The sequence below is a fragment of the Ornithorhynchus anatinus genome, chromosome 2 (genome assembly GCF_004115215.2).
Source record: "Ornithorhynchus anatinus isolate Pmale09 chromosome 2, mOrnAna1.pri.v4, whole genome shotgun sequence".
Classification (NCBI taxonomy): Eukaryota; Metazoa; Chordata; class Mammalia; order Monotremata; family Ornithorhynchidae; genus Ornithorhynchus; species Ornithorhynchus anatinus.
In genome coordinates this window covers 40,346,521-40,370,353 of record NC_041729.1, presented here as the reverse complement: position 1 = coordinate 40,370,353, position 23,833 = coordinate 40,346,521, and the positions used below count along the sequence as shown (strand labels likewise).

General features: G+C 43.1%; 1 protein-coding gene and 1 non-coding gene across 2 annotated transcripts in view; one reads left to right on the top strand and one right to left on the bottom strand.

Moving 5' to 3' along the window:
• The window catches only part of MAD1L1 (mitotic arrest deficient 1 like 1), a 575,141-nt gene that overhangs the window by 386,576 nt on the left and 164,732 nt on the right, over positions 1 to 23,833 (bottom strand). Inside the window, exon 11 of the mRNA XM_029056371.1 lies at positions 9,843 to 9,987. Coding sequence (XP_028912204.1) covers positions 9,843 to 9,987 — 145 coding nt within the window. The remainder of the gene's footprint in view (positions 1 to 9,842; positions 9,988 to 23,833) is intronic.
• LOC114809735 lies at positions 22,063 to 22,202 on the top strand. The gene has a single exon (XR_003757512.1). It is a non-coding gene; the product is annotated as a small nucleolar RNA SNORA7 (small nucleolar RNA).

The following is a 23,833-nucleotide window of genomic DNA, read 5'->3' as shown; positions in this document are numbered from 1 at the left end:
GCTGGGATGTTTCACAGCCAGCTCATGATGGGCAGGGAACGTGTCCACCAACTCTGTTGCACTGTACTCTCCCAAGTGTCTAGTACAGTGCGCTGCACACAGTAGGCACTCAATAAATCTGACTGACTGTTGATGATCCACAAACTGCAGATCTTTCAAGCACAGCTACTCTGAGCCACTAGATCTGTTTATTGGGGTTTAAAAATAAAAGCACCAAACTGAGATCAAAATCTAGCAAAGAATGAACTTCTCATCACCTAAAGCTTTAAATGTCTGACATAGGCCTCAGTGACAATCTTGGGTCAGTGCATGTTTTCTGAGAATGGACGGGATAAACGAAGTGCAGAACTCAAAAAGAACTCATAATCTGTGTGTTTGGCTGTCTTCAACCTATGTAACCCTATGCAGGACTACCAAAGATAGACTTTCTATGATGCAGGGAAAGCAGAAACACAGTGCTTAGAGAATACAAGCTTTATTGAGAAAAAGGACACTGCCTTTGGCAGGTTCTTCACAGCACTCCCTTTAGCATGTGAGTAAGCATACTCACTGAGGATGCTTACTACATGATAAACACAATGACAGCAGTGAGAAAATTATTTTTCATAAAAGCCAAACATGACATACATACTGCCTGAACATGCCTGAAGAATTGTTTTTTAAAGAGCGGCTCTCATCCAAGGAGAAACATACAGTCCCCGAATTGCTTTATACGACAATTATTATTACAGGACTTTCTCCATATACACTGACATTTCTGATTAGTATGTGTTAATCTAATGATTTGGAGGTGTTATACGATGGTATTACTGTTCTCGGAAGAATCAAATTTTCAACATCGCGACATTTGGAATAAACATCCTTTAACTGAAGCAGAACCACACAAGGTTACAGAAAAGCGAAAACCTTCTTGACCTGGGTTCAGAGACAGAGGACACTGCCACCTCTTTTATTGCTCATGAGAAAGGCACCTGGTTCAAGTTCCCAATCACTCCCCTGTGCTCCTTTCAACAAAGTACATATCTTTGTGGTGTTACGGCATCTCTCACCCATTAAATCGAACTGGAGATATTAAGGCAATATTTCAAGGGCATTTAAATTCTAAACAGCAAATAATACTCACAAGGTCCGTGACTCCCCTTGTAAAGCATCAAATATTCTCAGTGACTTATAGGAACCTGAATTATTATAGCTTGCCTTCTTCCTAATGACCCTGAGAGTTTCAGAGACTGTGCAACTTACACTGACTGGAATAAAAGAACTCACAGCAAGGGTTCTATCAAGTTCTCACTTCCTTGTCTCAAAGCAGGCAAGCTCTTCCACAACCAACAAGGACAGCACTGCTCAATTCTGACTAACCAATAGACTGAAAGGTGAGGAAAATTACCTTCTTGTTAATTTTTGCCCTATTCAATAATTGAAACTAACGGAATTGCGTCTATAAGAATGAAATGATTAAAAAAAAAACCTAGAGTCTGAATAATTATTAGGAATCTTCTGTCCACAACATCCCAGTAAGCATCTGAGCCAGAGCAGCAATAGTAATAATGAATAATAATTACACCTTTGTTAAATGCTTACTATGTGCCATGCACTGTACTAAGCGCTGGGGAAGACAAAAGATAATCAAGTCCCACGTGGAGCTCACGGTCTAAGTAGGAGGCAGTGAGTGCCCATTCTGTAGATGAGGGACCTGAGGGGTGGACTCAAAGTCAAATCAGCACAATACCGGGATGAGCTGTACATTTCTCTACTTTACCATTAGAGTTAATATGTGTTCTGGAATGTGGTTTTTGTTAAATACTCTTTTTCTGGAGTAAAGTGCTGGAATTTTGTTGTGTAATTGGCTCGCATTGTAACTTTTTTTAATGGTGCTTGTTAAGCACTTACTATGTAAAAGGAACTGTACGAAACACTGGGACAGTCACAAGATAATCGTGTTGGACACAGTTCCTGTCCCACATGAGGCTTCACCAACTCATTTCCCATTTTTCAGATGAGGTAACAGATACGGAGAAGTTAAGTGACTTGCCTAGAGTCACACAGCAGACAGATGGCGGAGCCAAGATTAGAAACTAGGTCCTCTGACTCCCAGGTCTGCGCTTTTTCCTTAGGCTATGATGGTTTCATAAGGCATTGAGGGGAGGGGCAGGTGCACAAATGGGGATTGGCAGCTAGACATTCCAATGGATTGCCAAAAATGTTCTATGAAATCTTGCCATGAAATTGTCTGTGCCTTTCCTTCAGTCTCCCTTTGAAACTTGGAATCATTCAGGAAGGATCATGAGCAATGAGAATCACTCTCTTTGTTTATCAAACCCTCCCTGAACTCCTCCAAGGTACATTTCTTGCACCCATCTTGACTGCAGATGACCAATCCACTTAAGACTTTCCAAAACTTTTCTTCATACTCAGACTTTCACAATCACGGTTGGAAAGATGAAAATGCTTTAAGCCCCTCTAAGACTTGTGCTATAGAACTACAACAAGGAATTTCCTTATTATTATGGTACAACCATTTTGAGGGGAAAGAAATTCATTGCCAGGCTGCAGCCTCTAGGTCCCCAACTCCTTCACTAAAAAATACTGCTTTCCTCAGGCAAACCTCAATTGCATAATTGGACTCCTGACTGCTTGCAATTCGACTAATATCAATGTCAACCCTTGGCTCAATTTACACATTTTCTGGGGGCGGGAACTGCTCCTCCTTGAATTATGACATCTGCCCCCCTCCAGTGAGCTTGGTTTGAGACAGTCATTCTGTCAATCATATTTCTTCAGTGCTTACCATGTGCAGAACAATGTACTAAGCACTTGGAAGCAGTGTGGCTTCGTGCAAAGAGCATGGGCTTTGGAGTCAGAGGTCATGGGTTCTAATCCTGGCTCCATCTCTTATCAGCTGGGTGACTTTGGGCAAATCACTTAACTTCTCTAAGCCTCAGTTACCTCATCTGTAAAATGGGGATTAAGACAAGAGGTTGCCCATGAGGGGCAACTTCATTACCTTGCATCTACCCCAAAACTTAGAACAGTGCTTGGCACATAGTAAGCGCTTAACAAATACCATTATTATTATTATTACAATAACTACATAACAGACACATTCCCTGCCCATAATGAGCTTACAGTCTAGATCACCAATAATCTTGCAATTTGGAGATATTTGGGGGGATTTTGTGAGTTTTTCTTTTCAACAAATTATGTCCTTCTGGAAATTTATTCTTGTTATTCATTTTCTATAAATAACGTGATTCTGCAAGTGCTGAATATTACTAGCACTCTTGAAATAGCCCGTTTCAAATGAGAAAATGGTTTGTGTTCACCCAATCCTAGAAGCCAATTTCCATTTGCTTAATATAGTCATGATATTTTACCAAGGTAATTATACTCTTAGCTATCAGTAACAATTAAACCCTTAGACTGGAGATGCTTAATAAAGGTCTCAAAATAAAACTGCACATTCCAAACACATTATTTAAATGTCAAGCGTGCAAATAAGACCTAAAGGTGAAAATACAGAACCAAGGACCAGAAATCGGCATAGAGTATTTTAGCATGATATCAGGCACTATCTCACACTCGGAACCCCACATGGACCGTGGATGTACTAGAGAATTGCTACGGGAAGAGGCAAGTCTAACATTGTAGGCAAGCTGAGAAGACCCAATCAATCAATGGTATTTACTGAGTACTGTACTAAGCACTTGGAAGAGTACAATACTCCCGATTTGGTAGACATGATCCCTGCCCACGATGAGTCTACATCTAGAGGAAATGCTTGATATAGTCAGTGGCCTCGAGGATATGAAGCTTTGTGCGCACACAAACACGTTTGATGTATATTTTTGTAATTTTTAAATAAACGGAAGAAGAGGCAAAGTTGAGAGACCAGGCTAACACTAAAGGTACTCTAGGCAAAATGTCTAATACGCAACTGAAGTTAAAACGAGGTTACTCCAAAGACATCTATAGGAATCCAAACCAGTTACAAAGCAATCAGGTGGCAAATCAAGCCATGAATTCTGAATCTGCTATGCTTAATGAACAGTTTAATCACACGGCTCCATTTGATGGATCCCTGCAGTTCTGAGCCTCAGGAGTTACTCGTACGATTGGTATTGATCGTTCAAGAATATGCCTTCGAGGGACAATCGGTATAAATAATCAGCCGGTGCTAGTTAATCAATACTCACTTAATCCCTAACTCAAACCAACACCCCAAAATAAAGCATGTGTCTAGGTGAAGCCAGATTTAAACCAGAAAATACAATCATCAATTAACCTGCTGAGCCAGAAAAGAGAGAATGGAAATTTTCTGCCTTTGGAGATCAGGGTAGTGAACTTCAAGGACAGAAAATCCTCAAGCAGGAAGCAAAAATAAAAAGCTCAAACAAAACATTCAGGAAATTCGATTCAAGCAGCTTAACAAGTCCAGACACAGGAACGACACAGAAACAGACGAACTGCTTCAAAAATTACAACTCCTCTAAAATTAACACCAGCTTTTGAGTCTTTCATATAAAGGGCATCATTTGACATTGAAGCTGATGGATTTGAACATTTAGTGGACTAAAGACTGACTAAATCTTGATAAATATTCCTTTTTAAAAGGGAGAGTGTTCACTGCTTTGCACCGGCATCCATAGCAACAGCAAAGCCAGCAGGACTTCTGGCTGCTCCCCAAATGATTTTACTCTTTATCCCGCTTCGGTAATTCAGGCCATCCAAAAAGGGAGTCAATTAGCTATCTGATCAGATTTGGCATCATCCCTCAGAGGTGACAGTGCTTCTTCATTTCTTTCTTGCCTGTTCAAAACGGCAGCTTTGGATGCACTGTAAATAATGAAAGTCATTCAGCAGCCTGTCCCTACACTCCCTTCTGAGTTGGGACAGAAGCCTCAGTTTGTTGTTGATATGCGTGAAATGATAAGGGACACAGCAGAAATCTGAGAATTGAAAATTGGAGGGGCTGCAAGGGAGTTGAGCAGCGCCAGAGCAACCTTGGCCTCCACCTATCAGACCACTGAGGAAAAAATAATCAAGCACTCCCACCATCCTCCCCTGAGGATGACCCTCACCCTCTCCCCTACCTAAGGCTTATTATTAAATTTGAGTTCCTCGAGTGTCAGGAAACATGTGTAATTATCACCTGTGTAACTTGTTTCCCAGCTCTTAGGAGAGTGCTTGGCACACAGCAGGTACTTAATAAATATTACTGTCACTCCTACTACTATTATTATACAGTGCTAAAGCAAGGCAAAGTTTGAACAGGGGTAAGCGAGGATCTCATGGAGACTAGCTCTGACTCCACAGTCCCAAGCCCATGGCAAAGCCAGATAGAAGAGGAGCCAAAGGAACCTCTAGTTGACCATTTCAGCTGCCTTTCTAAACAATTTCTCCCTTTTGCCTTTGCCTAGCCTATATCTAACAGATATCAACTTTTTTGTCTCTGCCACCCTCCCCCTCTAGACTGTAAGCTCAATGTGGGCAAGGGATGTGTTGGTTTATTGTTGTATTGTACTCTCCCAAGCGCTTAGTACAGTGCTCTGCACCCAGTAAGCGCTCAAAAATACGGTTGAATGAATGAATAAGCAAATCTGAATTGCTGTTAAAGGAGCCCACTGCTGAATCCACTAAACGAAACATGAAGGGGAAAGAAGTCATATTGGCTCCAAGCCTCAATCGATCAACCAATCAATGGTATTTACTGAAGGTTTATTAAGTGCAGGGCATTGTACCTGGGAGAGTACAACAGAATCAGCAGACACATTCCCTGTCCATAAGGAGCTTATAGTCTCCCGAGTCCTCCATTCTGTGAAGGATGAAGAAAGTCTCTGCAGCTCCCTCACCTCCCTCCCTCAAAACTTCCAGCTTTGGGGCTCGGAGCACAAGGGTCCAAAATAATGGAAAAAAGGGACTGCAGAAAGGAACTAAGAACAGCCCTGGAGCAGAGCTAGGAAGGGAGTAGGGAGTGCCACTCCTGCCCCCTTTCCATTCACAGCCCTCCTTCCACCCGACCCCCACACCACCCTAACACTCCCACACTCAAAGGTCCTTTAGCTCTGTCTGCTTTCCCCTCTTTCACTTCATTTCTACCTTCTACCTTCAAAGCGCAGCCTAGCAGAGCTGAGTTCTGAACCCACCTTTTTTTTAACCTCAATTCAATCCTTCACACTTCTGAAGCTCACGTGGTTCACATAGAGAAGAGGTGTGGCCTAGTGGAAAGAGCACAGGTCTGGGAGTCAGAGGACCTGGGTTTTAATCCTGGCTCTACCACTAGTCTGCTGTGTGACCTTGTGGCAAGTCGCTTAACTTCTCTGAACCTCTGTTTCTTCATTCTGTAAAACTGGAGATTCAATACCTGCTCTCCCTCCTACTTCGACCTCGAGCCCCATGAGGGACAGAGAATGTGTCTGACCTAATTATTTTGCATCTACCCCCTACACTGGCCCATAGTAAGCATTTTAAGATTACTTTACGTGGGTTTGGATGCAAAGAAGCTTCCTCCCCACTCCCACACAAGCCATTGGCTACTGAGGCAGCACGTCTGGTTCAAGCCCTGAGCCCTACTAGAAGTAAGCTTTCTTGAACAGTGGCAGTGAAAGAAAAGTCTACAGAGGCAGTGGAAGAAGAGCAGAACCTGGTTATTGGCATTGCTCCCTGGAGATAGCATAGGTCACCCCTCTCTGCTCAGCAAAAAGGAAGAGTTAGAAAGAGGTCCCGGGCTCCTGTAGCCAACTTGCGTACAGCCGTGCTGGGACGAATGATCCCAGCTGCCAGTGAAAATGTGGGGAAGGAAGCGGGGCTGGACCTTCTACAGCATTGGAGGTCTGTGTCTGAGCAGTTCCCCGCCTCCATATCGAAAAAAACACCAAACATGGTAATGGTGCCTAAACCCGTTCGATGCACAACTGCCTTTCCTCCCTGGAGATAGTATAATTCACCCCACTCTGCCCAGGAGGGAGAGAGAGATAGAAAGAGCCTGGAGGCTTCTGTACCCAGCCTGTGTACAGCCATGCTGGGACAAACGGTGGCATCTCTTGTCTCCTTTGTTCCTATGAACGAACCCAGACAGAGTTCCGGCTCTTCCTCCACCCTTCCCCGGGAGTAAAAAGTGAAGATTCAAGCTCTCTTATATTTAGGTCCTGGTTTTTAGGCTGCATTGAGCCTGTAGCCTGAAAGATTCAAGCTTTCTTATCTTTAGGCCCTCATTTTTAGGTTGCATTGAGCCTGAAATGGCGCCTTGTGCAAGGACTCCTTCCTTTACGTAGAGTGAGGAAGCTGTGAGTTCTTGGTGGAAAATAGACATTTCTATCTCCCTGCTTTTACAATAGTCTCAAATGGCATGTTAACAATCCTTCTGCTCACCCGCCCCTGCTAGGAACATTTTAATTGTCCAAGCCTCACAATGCTCAGGTCCAGAGCTGAGGTAATAAAGCCTACAACTTAGAGGAAATTACCTGGGCAGGGCTGTGCACAGCAAGATGAGTGCCAAGAGCCTGGAAAATGAAGGCACCTGCAAGAAAATCTGTGACATCACAGCTGCCTTTTTAAAGCAAGGAACCCCAACTACAATTTCCAGCCTAAATAACTTACTGACATTTCATTGAGATAACGCTTACTAGGCAAGCAACAAGGCTGTGGGTATAGCAGGAGAGGTTTGATGAAAATGATTCAGAGCTTGAAAAAACTACTTGCACAAAGCCCAAAATGATCATAAATACCTTGTGGTACCTCATGATGAAAACAAATGAGAGACTAATGAGAATCTGAATCACGAGCTGGATGTCAGAAATGCCAAGAAGGCTGCACAACTACTGTTGGGATGCCAGGAGATAAACAGTGTGGCTTAGTGGATAGAGCATGGGCCTGGGAATCAGAAGGACCAGCGTTCTAATCCCAGCTTCACCTCACGCCTCCTATGTGGCCTTGGGCATGTCACTTCACTTCTCTGTGACTCAGTTACTTCATCTGTAAATTGGGGATAAGAGTATGAGCCCCATATGGGACAGGCACTCTGTCCAACCTGATTAACTTGTAACTACTCTAGTGCTGAGAACACTGCTTGGCAAATAGTAAGAGCTTAATAAGTACCATAATCATTATTATCAGTACTGAAGAGATCCAGAATTTTGCTGGCCATCACCAAATCCATGCCATTTACTCATCACTAAGAGCGCTCTATCATCATCAACATTGCCATTTATTAAGCACTTACTGTTTGCAGAGCACTGTACTAAGGCTTAGGTGAGTACAATACAGTAGAGTTGGTCAACACATCCCCTGTCTAAGCAGTGAGACCTAGTGGATAAAGCACGGATTTGGGAATCAGAGGAGCTGGGGTCTAATCCCGGCCATGACAACTTGTCTGCTGTGTGGCCTTAGGCAAGTGACTTCACTTCTCTATGTCTTATAATTCCCTTATCTGTAAAATGGGAATTAAGACTATGAGTTCTATGGGGGACATGGACCGAGTCCAATCTGATTAATTTGTATCTACCCCAGCTCTTAGTACAGTGTCTGGCACATAGTAAGTGTTTAACAAATACCATAAAACAAAACAAACACTACCACAGCAACAGATGAACACAACTGGCTTAACCCTCATCACAGGCAGGAAGGGAGCCCCATGAAGAGGCAGCAACTCCACAATCATTCATCTTCTGAACTGTACTTTCCAAGCGCTTAGTACAGTACTCTGCACACAGTAAACATTCAATAAATACTACTGAATGAATGAATGAATTCTGCAGAGGCTTTTTCACTTCTGAGGATGAAGCCATCAGAAAGGATCTGCCACAATGTCAAGGTGTGGTTTTGTGATATTCTCCATATTTTGAGATCATCATTACTGTAGTCATATTCACACACAAAAAAGTGGGGTGGGTATAAGGTTCCTGGAGCATGCTGTAATTCCACAAGCAAGGAGGGAACTAAATATTGTAGGCAACCTGCTCTGGTTATTCCTCAGTATTATGTATCCACTCTAACATCAGGAATCATTAGGAAAGTTCCCAGCAGGTTCTGCTACCCAAAAATCAAGAACTGCCCAAGTTTTCTTTCCCAATTAGTGAGGGTTTAAGGATATGCCAATATTTCGAAGTAGTCACTGCAAGCTCACCAAAACCATGGCTCTGCTCTGTGCCTTCCCTTCTGGTTCCCCTATGTCTTCTGTCCTCCTTGGGAAATGCAAGAGTCCAAACCTGCTCGTATGAAAATATTTCACATTCAAGCAAGCCAGATACTCGAGTCTCTTCAACTCAGCAATGACCCAAAATCAGTGAACTGAGCATAAAACAATTCAAACATCTCAGGATGCTTCAGTCAACTACGTAAGACAAAACCCCCAGCGGTGAAATATTTCCTGCTTTCTAGAGGAAAACCAAGTTACCTCCAAGTAGACTTCAACTCCCATCCTCAACTCCCAGCGTCAAATTTGCTCTTCACATCCCTAGTCAAATTCTCTTCCACATCAAAGCCACATTTGGACATATCACCAGATTTTACCCATTCTACTTTGAAGATTTATTGGAAAATACGAGTTGCAGGGTGCTCACTACCTGACCTAGGTACCCTAATCAACTATTTCCCGTTTGGGGACACTCAGCCTTTTGTGACTCAGTGGTCCAGGATCTTAGGGACACCCATCAGAAACAGGCTGGGACCTAGAGAAAGATTCAGCCTTCTGCAGAATTACTTCAGATGAAGACAACTGCGAAACAGGCCACGAGAAGATGAAGAGTTTATGGAAAGTCTCGGTCCTAAAGATGCCATCTGCCGTGCATTCAAATGTAAAGGCAATCACTGAGATGCTTCTCCCCAACTCCAAATTGGCCCCTTACCTTAGTGAGTAGTAAGTTTCGCTTCTGCAGGCGTCGGACCATTGCCTCATTATAGTCCCGCTTTTTCTTCTCCTCCAGCAGCTGATTCTGGATCTGGAGCATTTCCTCCTGGAGCTGCTGCCGAGCCTTTTCTAATACTCGAGCACTACGAGAGAATAAGAGCACGGTCACTTTTCTCCTGGGTGATATCTCCTTACGGTACGGCAAACCACGAGGAAGGTACGACGGAGGAGGAGGAAGATTAGGTGGCAGGAATTCGTGTGTATCCACCAGGTGTGCCATATCCATGGATTTATTCTGATTTTAGAAATGCCACTCATGGATCAGTAGTCCCTAATAGATTCATACAAGGATACTTTCCATTCAACTCAATAGCTACTCAAACCAGGATTTTCCGGAAATTCAAATGTTGCAGTTGCCTACAAAGTTCTGAAAACCTAACAGGGTATGTGATCACCAACATTGTTGCAAATGAATGAGACTACAAGTGCAAGCTTAACTACCAGGCCAAGCACTTATTGAAGCCAAAGCTTATTCAAATGTAAAGCAGCAACACTTGTTAGCCAAAGATGTACTATTGCACCTCATATTTCCCCCCACCAAATATTCCACTCAGTCCAGAAAATCAAGACCTTTAGGGTGCCAGATAATCACAACAAAATCCATCACAAAGAGAACTGTTACAACACCCCAAAGATATATGAGCAAAAAACATTAAAAAAGGGACTATGAAATGCCATTGGTCAGTTGCCTGCATAATTCATTGAACAAGAACATCAATTTTTTCATAAAATGGCAGTTTGCTAGTATGTAATGTCAACGTTTTTAAAACCATAACAACAGTAATAATGAAAATAATAATAATAGTCTTTGTTAAGCACTATGTGCCCAGCCTTGCACTAAGTGCTATGGTAGATACAAGATAATCAGGTCAGACACAGTTCCTGCCCCACAGCGGGTCAAAGTCTGAGAGGGAGAACAGGTACTTAATCACTATTTTATAAAATGAGGAAACTGAGGCACAGGGATGTTAAGGGATTTCCCACAGTCACCCAGCAGGCAAGTGGCAGATCTGGGATTAGAACACAGGCTTCTGTCAATTGGTATTCACCCACCCTTAACCCTACAGTACTGACGAACATGTCCGTGATTTATTTATATTAGTATCTGTCTCTCCCTATAAACTGCAGTCTGTCAGTCAATCGTATTTACTGAGTGCTTTCTGTGTGCAGAACACTGTGCTAAGCATTTGTGAGAGTAACATATAACACTCTAACAGACACATTCCCTGCCCACAGCGAGCCTATAATCTACCGTCTACAATCTAAACACAAGGGAGCCCTGAAGGGCTGGGAACAAGACTACCAACTCTGTTGTACTGTACATGGTCCGAAGCGCTTTATACCATGTCCTGCACACAGTAAGTGCTCAATAAATGCCACTGATGGATAGTCTGATTGACTGATTGACTGATTCTGTCACCCAGACCCGAGCTCTTTCTACTAGGTCATACTGCTTCTAAAAAAGTTAAATAGACTTCAAATATCAGGAAGACCTCACCTGCCCCTGAAAAGTAACTGGCCAAGAGATTTCCCTATAATTGTTTCCTCTTGGGAAAATCTACTCTAAATGCAAACAAAAGTACCCAGTTACCTTTTTAAGTACCTCTAGCCTTTCCCCTTCACCAAAACATACACACACACACATACACACACACACACACAAATATTCATTAGAAACAGACAAATTAAAAGACTCTTTTGAGTTCAATTTAAAACTATTCATAGACCAATTTAATAATCAAGGACTGTGAAATCGACTCTTTTCATCATTGGACTCAGGTGGAGAAGTTCACAAGAGCTTTAAATCACTGTTCAAAAATGGGTAATTTAATTAGAAGAATGTCATCATTCCCCTGGCTCTGTTTTAATTAGTTATATGTAAGAATGCAAACATACATCCCACTGGATTACCTAATGGTTGGAAATTGGTAGGGGAATCTATTTCTCAGATGAATTTCCAGCCCCCTACTTGTGAACTCAGCATAAAGACCACATGGACCACAGATGGTTACTAAAAGAGAGGGAGGGAAATGAAAAGACTCTTCTGATGGAGGATCCAATCAATCAATGAATGACACTGATTGAGTGCTTTCTGTGTGCAGACCACTGCACTAAGCATTTAGGAAAGTATAGTACAGTTGAATCTGTAGACACGATTCCTACTACAAGGAGTTGACAGCTTACAGGGGAGGAAGATACTGAAATTCAAATACAATACAGATTGGGGAAATGGCAGAGTATAAGGATGTACAGAAGCAGCATAACTTAGTGGACATGGCTAGGACCTGGGCTCTAATCCTGGCTCTGCCACATTTCTCCTGTGTGACCTTGTTTGTGCCTGAGTCCCACATGTGCAATATGGGAATTAAGAATGTGAGTCCTATGTGGGACAGGGACTGTGTCCAACCCAATTATTTTGTATCTACCCCAATGTTTAGAACTATGCCTAGCACATAGTAAGCATTTAACAAATAATACAATTATTAGTAGTAGTATTGTAGAAGCAGCATGGAAAGATCACAGGCTTTGGAGTCAGAGGTCATGAGTTCTAATCCTGCCTCTGCCACTTGTCAGCTGTGTGACTTTGGGCAAGTCACTTAACTTCTCTGTGCCTCAGTTACCTCATCTGTGAAATGGGGATGAAGACTGGGAGCCCCACATGGGACAACCTGATTGCCTTGTATCTACCCCAGCGCTTAAAACAGTGCTTGGCACATAGTAAGAGCTTAACAAATACCATTATCATTATTATTATTATTTAGTGCTATGGGGCTGAGGGTGGGGTGATATCAAGTGCTTGAAGGATACAGATCTCAGTGGATAGGCAACATGGAGGGGAAGGTGGGTCAGGGAAATGATGGCTTAGTCAGGGAAGGCCTTTGGATATGTGATTTTAGGAGGGCTTTGACACTGGGAAGAGTGGTGGTCTGGCGGTCAGGAACAGGGAGGGATGGTAAGCCGGAGGCAAGATAGGCAATATCAAGTTATAGAGAGTAGGTTGGTATTAGAAGAGTGAAGTGTTTGAGTTGGGTTGGAGGGGGAGGGCTGATAGAGTGCCTTAAAGAGTGCCTTTCCGTAAGTAAATTCGGTTTGATGTGGAGGTGAGTGGGTGACCACTGGAGGTTTTTGAGGGGTGAGGAGATACGGATTGAATGGTTTCTCAGAAAAATGATCTGGGCAGACTGGAGAGCAGAGAGACAGAAGGCAGGGAGGTGAGTGAGAAGGTTGACGCAGTAGTCGAGGCAGGCTCTGGTAAGCGCTTGGTCAGCGGGATAGCAGCTTGGAGAGAGAGGAAAGAGAAGCAGCGTGGCTCAGTGGAAACAGCACGGGCTTTGGAGTCAGAGGTCATGGGTTCGAATCCCGGCTCGGCCACTTGTCAGCTGTGTGACTTTGGGCAAGTCACAACTTCTCGGTGTCTCAGTTACCTCATCTGTAAAATGGGGATTAAGACTGTGAGCCCCACGTGGGACAACCTGATTCCCGTGTCTACCCCAGCGCTTAGAATAGTGCTCGGCACATAGTAAGCGCTTAACAAATACCAACATTATTATTATTATTATTATTATTATTATTAAGAGTAGATTCTAGAGATGTTGTGAAGGTAGAATCGAGAGTTTTTGGTGCCAGATGGATTGCGTGAGATGAATGAGAGACGAATTGAGGAAAATGCCAAGATTATGGGTTTATGAAAAGGTGGTAGTTGATTGTTATATATAGTGATAGGAAAGTCACAGGAGAGCACAAGGTTTGGGTGGAAAGATGAGGAGTTCTGTTTTGGAAGCAACTAAATATGCACTTGGAGATAAATTATTATCATTACGGTAGTGTTAAGGGCTTACTATATGTCAAGCAATGTTCAAAGCACTGAGCCCAGTTCTAAGTGCTCGGGTTCCATGACCATATCCTCCACAGAATATGAAATCTGAATTTTTGTTCAACTGCTAAGCTTTTCAGAGAAGAAAACAGCAAGAAAAAACAAATGCCATTCCAGGTTCCCAGACTGCCTTGATCAAGCATACTGTGGGATTATTTCTGTGCACTGAGCAAGATGCCTAGAAAGAGTAATTGCAAATCAAGATAATATAGTGGATTGTAGTCAAAACACAAGAGCAGCAAACTGGCTTTGAACTTGTGTGTAGATTAGGAAGTAAACAAATTGGAAAGAGAGTTACCCACGTGTTGCACATTTTGGGGTTATGGCCAAGCAGAGCTAACACCCTATACATTTTACCCTCTCTCTCAAGCCACCTGGCTTGAAATAATCTCATCTTTCTGTTGCAAACCAGAGCTTCACAATTTTGTGCATTGTTAGTGGAGTCATGTCCTTTTGGCTCTTTGGAGCCTGACTGCTTCAATGTTCCAAATATTTCTCATTCTGAGCTCTCTCAAAACTCCTTCAAGGGGTTTTTGAGTTCTCCTGATTACTAAGCGGGAGTAGGGAGAAGGATACAAATGATTTCACTCCAGTAAGGCAGTTTATGACATGAAAGGTGGTTGTGAGAGGCCTACTTGGCATTGCTCAAGTGGTCATTTGCTATTTAATGGATCTCTAGCAGTACAACGTATGGACACAAATCCAGACGCTGATTTTTCTGCAACGATGATGTGTTCACCCCTCTTCACTGTACACATTTTTTTTAAGGGAAAGAAGTAAAGAGCTCATAAAAAAATTAAATCCTGAATTCCATTTTTAAAACTGAACTCTGACTTCTCTGGCATTTCTATGGCACTTTGGTTGAAGTTCAAAACAAAAGTTCCTTTCCTTCGGGGAACCTTAAAGAATCTGGGGTCCATTTATGGATCCTGACTGCTCCCAGCCCCCTACCCACTGAGTCAAGTCTGGGTTGTTTGAGGCTTTAGCTTTATACTTTCCATGTCTTGCTGCAGCCAACTTTAGTGCAATCTTCCTGAAAAGACACCATTTCCCAGAATATCCTCTTTCAAAGAACAGTGGAGGAGGAAAATGAATCCAGGGGCTATAGGAGCCATTCAACTGATCTACTCCAACAAACTGACAGTCCTGTCTCCTCTTAAGCCCCAGGAAGTTCACTAGTCCATTCATGTCTTCTGAGCCAAAACCACTTTGACCACACTGTAAAGTAGAAACACGACTGAGAATGTGGCATTAACCAAGACCAAAACAAAGACTAATATATGATTATTATGACACTGTAAGTGCACTATAGGCAGGAAATGTGTCTAGCAATCCTGTTACGTTGCAATCTCAAGCGCTTAGTACAGTGCTCTGCACACAGTAATTGCTCAATAAATATGATTGATTGAAGGAAAATCGCATTCTGCTCTAGACTAAATGCACAGTGTTGAGGCATCTGAAGAACCTGAACATTGCCAGTAGTTATTCTAACATTTTATTTTTATTAAGATTCTTCCCAGATCACAACCTGATTTCACTGAACTTTTCTGGACATCAGTTTCCTCATCTTTAAAAAAATGAATCGAATCTTACTCACTCCTACTTAGACTATGAGCCCCATTTGGGACAGAGACTGTGCTTAGTACAGTGCTTGGCAAATAGAACGCGCTTACTACCATAATTACGATTATTATTCTGAACCCATGATAGCTTTCACAGATTACCATTATTTTCCATACACATATACCTATGGCTTCATATACCAGCCTCAACTCAGTGGTTTAACCAATTAACCACTTTTATTTATTGAATATTAGTCTACTGTGTACTGGGCACTGTACTAAACACCTGGAAAAGGAGGCAGCATGGTATAGTGGAAAGAGTCCTGGCCTGGGAGTGAGAGGACCTTGATTCTAATCCCAGCTCTGCCACCTGCCAGCCGTGTGCTCTTGGGTGAGTCACTGAACTTTTCTGGACCTCAGTTTCCTCATCTTTAAAAAAATGAATTGAATCTTACTCCCTACTTAGACTATTAGCCCCATTTGGGACAGAGACTGTGCTTAGTACAGTGCTTGGCAAATAGTACATGCTTACCATCATTATGATTATTATTGTAGCTGTTGTTACTGTTAAGGAGCTCACAGTCTATGGAGGAGGCAAATATTAACATAAATTAAAGACAGGGGAAATAGTAGAGTACTTTGCATTTTTATGTACAAAGCAGGTGCCACTGAGTTGTAACGATCTGTGGGGTGGTAGGGCTGCAAAAAATGATGGATACCTAACCAAGAGTTCCTTCTACACTGTTCTTCCAGTTGTGGTTATAATTATTTGCCACCTGGTGCCATTTTCAGTTCTTCCTGAGACTCATGATTTGCCTGAGGCCCATGCACAAGAGCAGTGCTATTCCTGACTGGAACCTGCCTGGTTGGTTGGCCTGCGAATGTTGCTTCCCAGCAGGATAAACCATCTGGAGAAGACAGAGTATTTCCACAACCTGCATAACTTCATCGCTTTAGCTTCAAGGTTTGGTCCACATAATCATTCTTTCTTCATCCTTCTACTTGGTGCCTTATCACAACAGGGAAACTCCACTAAGCACTGACAAACATGCTTCCTAGGACCCTCCATTCAGCAAGAACCAGGATGTTCTTCCTTGGACCCTCTCCCCCTTTACATTCTGCAGACCACTTCACACCCATATTTGAAGCTCTTCTTTAATCACATTTCCTCCAGGAGGCCACCCCAATCAATCTCTCAACTCGCAACGTCAACACTTCCAGGTCGCTTAAGCAGCTTGGCCTAGTGGAAATAGCACAGGCCTCAGAGTCAGATGACCTAGGTTCTAATCTCGGGTCTGCCACTTTTCTGCTGTTTGCTCTTGGGCAACTCACTTTCTCAGTGCTTCAGTTTCACTGGGAAAATGGAGATTAAATCCCCCTCCCTCCTACTTAGACTGTAAGTCTAATCACAGAGACTGTGTCCAACCTTGTACCTACCCCAGCATTTACTAGACTGCTAGGGATATAGTAAGTGCTTAACAAGTATCAGAATTATTAGTAGTAGTGGTATTATTATTATCATTACTGAGTTTCAAGATAGGTCCATAAGTAGTAAAGAGTGGGCAGGGAAAGTGAGAACCCAAATGTTTATTATAAAAATTATATTAATAAAATGTTCGTATTTGTTAAGCGCTTACTATGTGCCCAGCACTGTTCTAAGCGCTGGGGTAGACCCAGGGGAATCAGGTTGTCCCACATGGGGCTCACAGTCTTATTCCCCATTTTACAGACGAGGTAACTGAGGCACAGAGAAGTTAAGTGACTTGCCCACAATCACACAGCTGACAAGTGGCAGAGCCGGGATTCAAACCCATGACATGTGACTCCAAAGCCCGTGCTCTTTCCACTGAGCCATGCTGCTTCTCTAATAACCACTTGGATACTCACTATCCCTGCCCCTAGTTCTACTTGTGTACCTATCTTGCAACTATTGCTTTCCCCTAAGTAATAATAAAAATGACAATACTAATTGTGGTTTTCATTAAGTGCTTACTGTGTGCCAAGGGCTATACTAAGCACTGGGGTAGATACAGGATAATCAGGCTGGATACAGTCTCTGTCCCACATGGGGCTCCCAGCATACGTAGAAGAAAATGTATTGAACCCCTATTTTACAGATGAGGAAACTGAGGCAAAGCAAAGATAAGCGACTTACCCAAGGTCACACACCAGGTAAGAGGCAGAGATTCTCAGATTCTCTGACTCCCAGGCTCATTCTCTTTTTCACTAGGCCCCACTGCTTCTTCTATCTGTAATTTATTTTAGTGTTTGACTCCCCTGCTATACTGAGGTCAGGGGTAATGCCTACTAACTCTATTGTACAGTCTCAAGCATTTACTACAACGCTCTGCACTGAGTAAGCACTTGGTAAATACTACTGACAGATACATCAGATAAGCATTTTGAAAGATTATGGGTAGTAAGTAAGAGGCAAGGAAGCATATGGAGGGACTGACTTCCCAGTGAAGGACCATTTCGGTTGCCACACGTTAGGCTTTTACTTGTTTGTTTTCCTTTAAGCTAACTATCTAATCAGCAACGACCATTAAAAGTTCATGAGACCGCCTCCTTTGAGTGGGCATCACACTCACAAAAAGCCAACAGGAACCAAACTTTTACAGCAAAATATCGCTTCTGCTTTGTTCTTGCATCCAAACCAATCATGGTAAAATGATTTGCAAAACAACAAAGACAATTCCCATTGAAACCTATCAACTATTGGATCAGAGGTCAGTCACTCTGCTTTAAGAAACTACTCCTGCATAAACATGCAACCTAGATTGACCGAATCCAGAGTGATTGTTATCCGATATCAAATAGCCTCCAATACACTCATCCAAAAACACCGCATAAGCTAACTCCTGACTGCCAAGCTAGGATCTCAATAAATGCATATATCTGATAATGGTATTTGATTGTTTACTAGTGGCCTGGCAATAAGCTACTCAGTAAGCACTCATATTTATTGAGCTACTTGGCAGCCCTCTTTCTAATTGCTAAATGGAGGGTGGATTTGTTGTAAAAATCCATTTCCAACGGGCAGAGCTTCCTGCGTGGAACCACAGCAATTCTTGGGTTATTTTGGTCTTCAGGAGAGAAGGCTTTATCTATTTGCATCTTTGCCAAGAAATCGAGTCTCTGGACACAGTCTCTTTTAGGTCAACAGTAAGCGTTCTCACCCTGGGCCCCAGAGCATTGGATTTTTCAGCCCTGTGCTGCTCTGCAAATCAGCACGAAAGCACTACTTCAGAGAAACAGTGGTACACTACACATGCTTCCACAAACTGCAGACTTTTTGACAGCGGTTTTTAGGACAGATGATCTCCTGAGTAGATACGTGAAAGAAAACTGAAAGCAAAAACACAACACCTATTTGGACACACAAACCAAGACATCATCAGCCTGTGCATCTTGGCAAGCCTCTGCTCCCAAATATGAGTTTGAGATGACAGACTTTTTAGTGCCACAGAAAGCATCTAGCTTTATTTGGCATTAAGGAACAAGCCATCCCCTCTCGGGACAGCACCTGGAAAGTTTCCAGTACGCTACCAGTCTCAATAGTCAAGCAGAGGTATATCCATTCCATTCTTAGCTTGAGAAATGGCTAGAGAGCAGAAGGCAATCTGCTACAAGTCAAAACTCACCTATGCTGGGCACCAGAGATATTGGAGAGAGTCGACGGTGAAGACTCAAGTTTACTGCGCTGAAGAAAGCAACGGTAAACTACTTCCGTATTTTTTCCAAGAAAACTCTATGGATACACTACCAGAGCAACTGCAGATGGAAGTGGGGTGTTCTAGGAGAGATGTGCCCATGGAGTCGCTGTGGGTCAGAGACGACTTGAGAGTATAGGACAGGACCAGGAACAAGCCACATGGAGGAGCCTTTTGCCATGGGTTCCATGGATGTTTTGACTCTAAGGATGTCATTTCATTAGTAAGCCAGTGCATTGGTGGCCACTAGACCTTCCCTTCCCTCCCTATCCTCTCGCTTCTATCACCAACTGGGCAAAGAACTAAGGATAGTGCCAAAAGGTTTTCTGCCCCAGCCAAGTAGCAATGAAAGTCAAAGTGCTATCCCTTTCTCAGAGCAATCCGGCCATAAGATAAGGTTTAGGAACGGTGGGAAGGAGAGCCACGCAGAGTAAAACAAAGAATTTGAATACACCCACAATAGCCCTCTGTGTGCTAGGCAGCTGGCTTTATTTACGCTGTCTAATTCTGATCCTAAATAGCTCAAAGTGTCATTACACTTTTCCTTGAAAACAGAAGATCAAAACGGCTGAAACAAAACTGAGAATGAAAACCCAAGACTGAAATAATTACCAATCAAAGGAAAGGCCAGGATGGGGAATGGTGGGGCCACCGTCCAGCGATACCCAGTAATTTTGCTTCATGTCGCCTCTGATGAGTTTTATAATTCTAACATCTCATCAATTTGAATCACCAAATTCAATTTGCATTCACAGATAAACAGAGGGCGAATGGTAAATACTCTCATCTGACCTTGAAGTGTGAGAACGAAAATTACCCTTCACTATTTCAATTCAATCCCAACCATAATGAATAATCCAATTTACCCTATCAGTTCCCAACCTGTAAATCGCACTGGAGAAACACTCTCTCCTGCATAAGTGTGAGATGTCACTGAAACGGATTTTCTCCTTTCATCTTTGGTCACCCTGAGACCCAGGATTCGCACTGCCCAACCAGTTCTAGCCTCCTGAGCTCAAGAATTGGAGAGGAAAAAAAACAACAAACAACAATCACTCCTCAACAAAGCAATTTTCTCAGAACTTAGTAAAGGGACAAGGTATCCACAGGGTTGAGATTCTGTAATTGGCACTACCGGGAAGGAACATTTGCTGGGATTCAGGATGCAGTGCCAAACCTAGTGGGCTGAAGTCTTCACCTGAGCTAAGGAGAGCAATTTTATGTGGAGATAACGAGATATTTGGAAAGAATGAACACAACCCCCAGTTCTCAATCACTACGCTGAAAACGTCTCACTGATTGACCTCTCTCTCTACACAGTATATCCACCCCATCTGCTCCTTCAGCACTTCTGTGCCACTTGGATGCTCACATGCTCATACTTACGTACACATCTTTATACACCATTATTTCCTTTCTGTAATTTATTTTAGTAATTTCCTTACAGAAATTTCTTTTCTCTCTCACCTGCTAGATTATAAACTCCTTAAGGCCAGAGATCATGTCTCTAATAATAATTACGGTACTTGTTACGTGCTAAGCACTTGTTATGTGCTAAGCACTGTTCTAAGTGCTGGGGGAAATACAAGGTAATCAGTTGTCCCTCGTGGGGCTCACAGTCTCAATCACCATTTTACAGATGAGGTAACTGAGGCACAGAGCAGTTAAGTAACTTACCCAAGGTCACACAGCAGACAAGTGGCAGAGCCGGGATTAGAAACCACGACCTGACTCCCAAGCCCATGCTCTTGCCACTAGGCCATGCTGCTCTAACTCTACTGTATTCACCCAGAGACCTTAAAACCGTGCTCTGAACACAGTAAGCACTCAACAAACACTAATGACATACCGGTGGACAGAGGGGCAAGAGGACTGGCCATGATCTGAACACTCCCATCATTTTTAACCACTTCCTCCTCTCATTCTTAAAACGAATAAAATGGGCTGGAGTTATCTTCTGGGTAATCCACCCGTTGGTGGTCGAAGGCGGTTTATATGTACTGGGAATTGTAAATGAGCCCTTGACTCCCTGAAATCCCTCTCTAAACTGAATGCCACACTTCAACACCCCAAGTCCTTTTTGTACTGGGCCAGATGAGGCTCCAGGCAATCATTCATTTTCTGAAAATAAATCAGGCTGAAAAGCATCTTTTCTTGGCCTGAGCGGCAAATGCCTCACATACACACAGAACCCAATTCCCCAGATAATACCCAGAGACGGGCAGCACAGACACTGACAACAGAGATGAGACAAAGGATGGTATTTACCAGAGCATTCCCCTCTCCGCCTCCCCACGGACTGGCACCCCCCTCCCCAAACACACACACACACACACTCTCTCTCCCTCTCCCCCCCACCAGAAAGATTTTTTTACAGGAGGCACTGAGAGACTGAAAAGCGGGAAAGAGGGAGAAGATCCTGTGATGGATCAAAAGCATTCTGCGATCCTTTGCCCTTGCTTGGGTCAACCATTACTTTAACGTCATCAAAGCAAGAGGCAGAAAATATGCCTGTATGATGGTGGATAAACAGCTTTAAACCATCCAATGCAATCTAATGACAGGTAGCCTGGGCAGACTTGTGACTCATTACTGCTTCAGAGAGATGCTGCAAGACAGTCTGAAATGACCTTTTCCAATCAGAGCTCATTTCCAATCCACATTACCCTAGCCTAGCAAAAAATGGGCACAGCTCCTTGTTCTTCTCTCACTTCTTTTGATCTGAATGTACTGTTCTTCCACTTGAACATGGGAACATGCTGTAAACTTGCACGGAGTGTCAAACTTTCCCCTCTGACTTCATAAGCACATAACTCCTCCACATTGAAAACAAATTCTAATCTAAACAACAGGTTGCAACAGGCTGTGGTTCTGGCCTTGCTGGCCTCAGATCCAGGCCTACACAACTATGGAAATGATCTGTGTGTGTTACTGTGTGTCCAACCCCCTCGGTGTCAAAAAGGATGCTGGTGAGGAGATTTTTTTTAATCAGTATCTAGGTGGCTGATACCCCTCTCAGGATCACACCTGGAGAGTTTCTAGTGTACTCTACCAGTCTCGGCTATGGGAGGGAGAGTCAAGCAGAGGCATACCCATTCCACTCCTAGCTTGGATAGTGACTAGCGAGTGGAAAATGATCTGCTACAAGTCAAAACTCACTTGTGCTGGGCAGCAACAGCATGGGAGAGAGTCGAGGGTGGAGACTCAACTCGACTGCGCAGAAGAAGGCAATGGTAAACTATTTCTGTATTTTCACCAAGAAAACTCTATGGATATACCACCAGAACGACTGCAGGTGGAGGTGGGGTGCTCTGGGAGAGATGTGTCTATAAAGTCATTATGGGTCAGAGACGACTCGATAGCATAAGACAAGACATGTGGCTGATAATCCCTTAGGGAGAATTCTCCCTGAGAATATAACAAGGACATAACAAATGCCTCTAGTTGTGGCCTGGAACCCCTTCCCCCTCCATATCCACGAGACCACCCCCTCCCGACCTTGAAATCATTATTTAAGGTCATATCTCCTCCAAGAGGCGTTTGCCGACTCTCCACACCTTCAAAGCATTATTTAAGGCTGCATCTCCTCCAAGAGGCCTTCCCCGATTAAGCCCTCTTTTCCCAATTCCCTCTCCCTCCTGAGTCATCTGTGCCCTTGAGCTGTACCCTTTAAGCATATAATATTCACCCCACCCTCAGCCCCAAAGCACTATGTACATATCCACAATATATATTAATGTTTGTCTCCCCATCTAAGCTTCTTGTGGGCAGGGAGAATGTCTATCAACTACTGATTATGTTGTAATATACTCTCCAAAGTGCTTAATATAGTACTCTGCACACAGGAAGCACTCTGTCAGGCTTCTAAATAGCATTCTAGTCTACTAAGTTAAGAAAAATCTTCTCAATGTGCTGCTCTACCTCTGTCTAGTCTTCGAAAAAATACTACTACTGAGAGATCCTATCCATGCATGCAAGTGTGGCTTAAAAACAATGCTATGGAAACATGATTTGCACTTTGACAGTTCCTTGACAAGCCTGCCTTGGTTTCTGAGGCCACTTCTTACTAGCTGAATTTTTATAAAGTCTTTGCTCAATGAAAAGCAATAAAAACTTATATTAGTGTACGACTTTCAAGAGGCAGGCTAGAACACTGGTTTTCTTCCTATTACCACTGGACCCTACAACTGGGCCGAATCTGCCAAGTGACCATAATCACCTATGTCATCTTGTGTACACGTCTCTTCCCTAGGATGAATCTGTGACACCATTCTGCTCTGTATCTTCGGTGGAGATTCTTCTCAATTCACAGAAAGCATGGAACAGGATTTAGCTGTTATATATAACTACAGACTTCTTCAAGACTAATCATGCATGCACAGTGCTTTGCTGATTCTGGAAAGTTGCTTGTAATCATCTCCATGTCTGCTTGGGTGAGAGTTTTTGAAATAATCAGTGTCTAGGAGCTCCTGCATTAGTGATACAAAGGTTTTGTGTTTTTTTTATCATGCTCCCAGCCTCCTGAGTTGAATGAATTAGTGGGCAGAGGACGATCCTGGGAGTCAAAAGGACGTGCATTATAATCCTGGCTCCGCCACTTATCTGCTGTGTGACCCTGGACAAGTCACTTAATTTCTCTGGGTCAGTAACCTCATCTATAAAGTGGGTATTAAGACTGTAAGCCTTATGTGGGCCAGAGTGATTAGCTTGTATCTACCCCAGTGCTTAGTACAGTGCCTGGCACTTAGTAAGTGCTCAACAAATGCCATTAAAAGAAAAG